The sequence below is a fragment of the Protopterus annectens genome, chromosome 5.part0, assembly GCF_019279795.1.
Source record: "Protopterus annectens isolate FY-2018-M chromosome 5.part0, PAN1.0, whole genome shotgun sequence".
Classification (NCBI taxonomy): domain Eukaryota; kingdom Metazoa; phylum Chordata; order Ceratodontiformes; family Protopteridae; genus Protopterus; species Protopterus annectens.
In genome coordinates, this window is record NC_056735.1 from 1390425627 (window position 1) to 1390429454 (window position 3828).

Below are 3828 nucleotides of genomic sequence, written 5' to 3' on the forward strand. Positions count from 1 at the left end.
GACAATATAGTAGCTACGCATGGGTGCCTCAATCCTTTACTAAATATTCCATGCCTTTCCTAAGGTAGTGTATGGTGACCTGTATTCTTAATTAATTGTGTGTTTATGTCGTAACAAATTGTTCTGCTGGAACATGCATATGTTTTTGTTTCCAAGAAATAGAATACAAGGATGATGATTGTTTTAATATGAAATATTTATATTCCATACCCAAATATTAACTTATAACAGAACATGAATAAAAAGTTAACTGTTTTGTAACCTCTACTGTGTCTGAAGAAGGAGAAAGCTGTTTGGTAGTTGGTAGGGAGGATCAGGGCTGTGAGATGCTAAGCAGTTGCTTCTTGTAATTCAGTGTCTGATTCCTTCACCCTTCATTTGCAAGTCACTTAACCAGACAACACTCTTGGGACTGATTCTGAAAAAGGTCCATGGAGATCAGTATTTTACCCACTTAATACAGTAAGTAAATAATATATAGTTCCAATCATGTATAGGAAAATTTAGAGACTCCTTACTGAATGTGCTCTATATGAGCCTTCATTTTTGAATAATATTACCTGCACTCAATTGAAGAATGGAAAACAACTAAAAGGAGAAAGAGAATTTAGGGTAGGCAGATGAAAAGGGAGGGATGTCTGCACAGACGCTTGTTGCATATTTATATAAATCATACTGAATAAATAGCCTCCTTATGCACTTAGGAAGATGTTAGCTGGGTTGACCAGACTTATTACTCAGCAAGTGAACAGACAAACATCCTTTTATTTAACAAAAAAGGACTTGCTGCTGCTGGTATATGATGCAGACCTAAACATTCACACCAATATGGCACTTCAGCAAACAGCAGAAAAATACTTGATTGCAAGAAGTGGTTGTCTTTAATGGCATGAGTTATTAACTGTGTCAGTACAAGACAACAGCAATATAGTTTTAGCAATGGGTAATAAAAGTAACATTCCTTTAGAGGTACTTGAATCAATACTTTGTGTGCAAAATATTTCTTTTTCTTTCTTTCTGTTTTTTTTTTCAAACAGTATGCCTTTCTAAATTGTTAGTGTTAATTTTGTGAAAAAATTCTGCCTTGTCTTTCTCTTTCTTGAATAAAATTTTTGAACTTATGTGTATTGCTGTAGTAAGGATCTTTAACTAAATAATTTGGTATTATTTAATTTTTTTTCAAAATATTTTAGGATATTAGTACTAATTTTGATGGTGACTATAATTGCTCTGAAAGGTGTATTCTAGCAGCAGCACTGTTAAGAAATAATGTAAAAGTAGATAATCCAATGCCATTTATTAGGCCAACAGGTGAGCTGGCAGACCTAGATTCCTAATAGAACTAGTCAATTATTACCTTAAGACAAAAGGAAAACATGAAAAATAGAAATCAAAAATGAAACGAGATAAAAACATTATAATAAACAGTGTCCCTTTAAACTGCATGTGCTGAAGTTTTTGAAAAAAAATCTTTCCATTTGACTAATTTGAATATTATATTAGGCATTTTTTCCATTTTGAGTTGTCAGAAACATATTACATAGCGAGATGTCATTCATTTACCTGTAATTACCAATTACACTGTTTTGTCTCTGATGTTTAATAATAACAAAAAATCAGGCCACCTTTGTCTACAAACAATTCATTTAACTTTTATTATTTAATATCCATGGTTACAACATGCTATGCAGTTTAAAAAAATGAAAGCATTATCTCATCATAAGTTGCAGAACCATTAAACTTCCACTGAATTCTGAGGAGCTGATGATTTGCTCAAATTAACAGCAAGTTACACAATATGGTTTGAAGTAAAAAACTGATTAATCTACAGAGTACATTTTAGTTGACAGCAACCAATGTCTTGCAGGTTAATTTCATTTATAAATATGCTTACATAAATAGTCTATTTTCAAATCTAGAAATTCATGCCGTGTTCTCCTGTAAGCATGATTTCACGGTTACTGTCCTGATATTGCTTCCACCTCAGGCTGTTTAATGTCTCAGTCCAATGATTTCTTTGTATTTTTTTGTCAGTGTGTTGGCATTCTTTGTTAGTGAGTTGAGAACACTGTGCAGCCCTTTAAGGTGAAAGAGGAACAGGACGTCAAGATCTAAACTGTTGGTCTGCACTATGTTTTCCACGCTGTTGTTTGTCTTATTTTCATCTACAGATACCAGTCCACTTACTGCAATATTTCGAATGGATTTCAGAGCAACATAGTATTCATATAGATCTTTGGAGTTCAAATCTGTGGAACTTCTCTCACATTCCTCAATGGGGATGTCTCTAAGCAGGCTTGGCAACATGACCAGCTGTTCCATATTATGAATAGCAGAGAGGCACCGGCCCATGGCAGACCCGAGACAGTTCTTCTGAAAAGGTATTTCTGCAGACTGCATGGTGAGCACAGACCTATAGCAAAGGTACCTCAGAATCTTCTGTACAGATGGGACCTGTTGCACAGCTTCCTAGGAGCCTTCTATACAGATGGTGCAGTTATCTTTCCCTTCAAGGGTTTTATACATGCAACCAGACCATGACCTGACCTAAGTTCAAGATAAGTAATACAATACACTGATGCAATTTCTGCAAGAAATTTTATCATGAATGCATGAGACTCTAATCCTTCCAATGGGATTTTAAAATCATCATCACAGTAAGAGATGACATCCCACTTCTGTGAACAAATCAGAAGCTGTCCACATGGCCTGGAAAGTTTGAAACCTAAATGACATTGAACTATTCTTGTAGTTATGTAGTTTACTGTAGCTGAACTTCAGACAAACTAAAGTTTTTTTTTTTATTAGGCCAGTGACCACATGTATTACTTAATAGAATCAGGCTGACCTTCAGCAAGCAAGTATATACATTTAATTTTGCTATCACGCTCAGTTTGTCTGGAAAAAAAAGAACTATGAAGCAACATTTGTGAATTTTAAACCATGTCATGATGTGTCTTTCTATTTCATTATTTATTTATTTTTTCACCGCTGTGAAAAAGCGCTGTGCAGTGACTAAGTAATTTATACATTGTAGCTCTAGAAATTAAGTTTTCAGAGACTGCAGACTCATACCATGATCTTGGGATAATATCAACAGGCATGAACACTGTAGTCTTAAGATCCAAGGGTTCTAACCTTGTGAAATTCCACTAAATGCTTACTTCATTAAACCAATGTTTTCTCTGTCCAGCTTTAATGGTTATGTCTCAGTATGTCCCTGATCATTAAGCACTTACTATGTAATGTCAGTTCCTTAGGTTCATGGGTAATTACCAGGCTAACGACCACAAGAGCCTTTTTAAGCCAAGCCATGCATCCCAAATCTCTGACAAGTTCTGATACCCTTGATAAGTATAAGCAGGGGGTTGGGAGATAAACCATTTACAGGTTACCTCTGTCCATCAGAGACATAGGTGCCAAACCAGGGATGAGTTTCCAGTTTCCCATCCAATTGTCCAAGCTACACTTGAATTGGGTTAGGGAGGAACTCTGCTTCACATGGATAGGGAGCCTGTTCCATAGACGAGGTAGTCTATGGGATACATACCTATCTCTCCAGCAGGGCCAATTTATATCGCAGGCAAGGTTTAAGTCTTGAGAATGGGCAATTCTGGTGCTGTTTGTTTTGTGGATATGCAGGAGATCCATCAGAGTGGGGTCTGACAATGACCTGTATGCCAGGCATAAATCTCCCCTCAAAAGCCTGTAGGAGATAGAATACAGGGATAGGGCCTTGAGGTGGTCTGCATAGGACATATTACTTATGCCCTGTATTCTTTAGTGATGAACCTCTGTGGATGTGCTAATTGTTGGATATGCCTGATT

General features: G+C 36.2%; 1 protein-coding gene across 1 annotated transcript; it reads right to left on the reverse strand.

The window, feature by feature from the left end:
• Positions 1–1626: 1626 nt before the first annotated feature.
• LOC122802085 (mid1-interacting protein 1-B-like) lies at positions 1627–2549 on the reverse strand. Its single transcript, XM_044071785.1, has one exon. The coding sequence runs from the start codon at positions 2398–2400 to the stop codon at positions 1993–1995; it is 408 nt and encodes a 135-aa protein (XP_043927720.1). The 5' UTR covers positions 2401–2549; the 3' UTR covers positions 1627–1992.
• Positions 2550–3828: the final 1279 nt, after the last annotated feature.

Excerpts from the sequence above, each read along its gene's own strand:
- LOC122802085 (XM_044071785.1), bottom strand. The coding sequence starts at position 2,400 with ATGCAGTCTGCAGAAATACCTTTTCAGAAGAACTGTCTCGGGTCTGCC.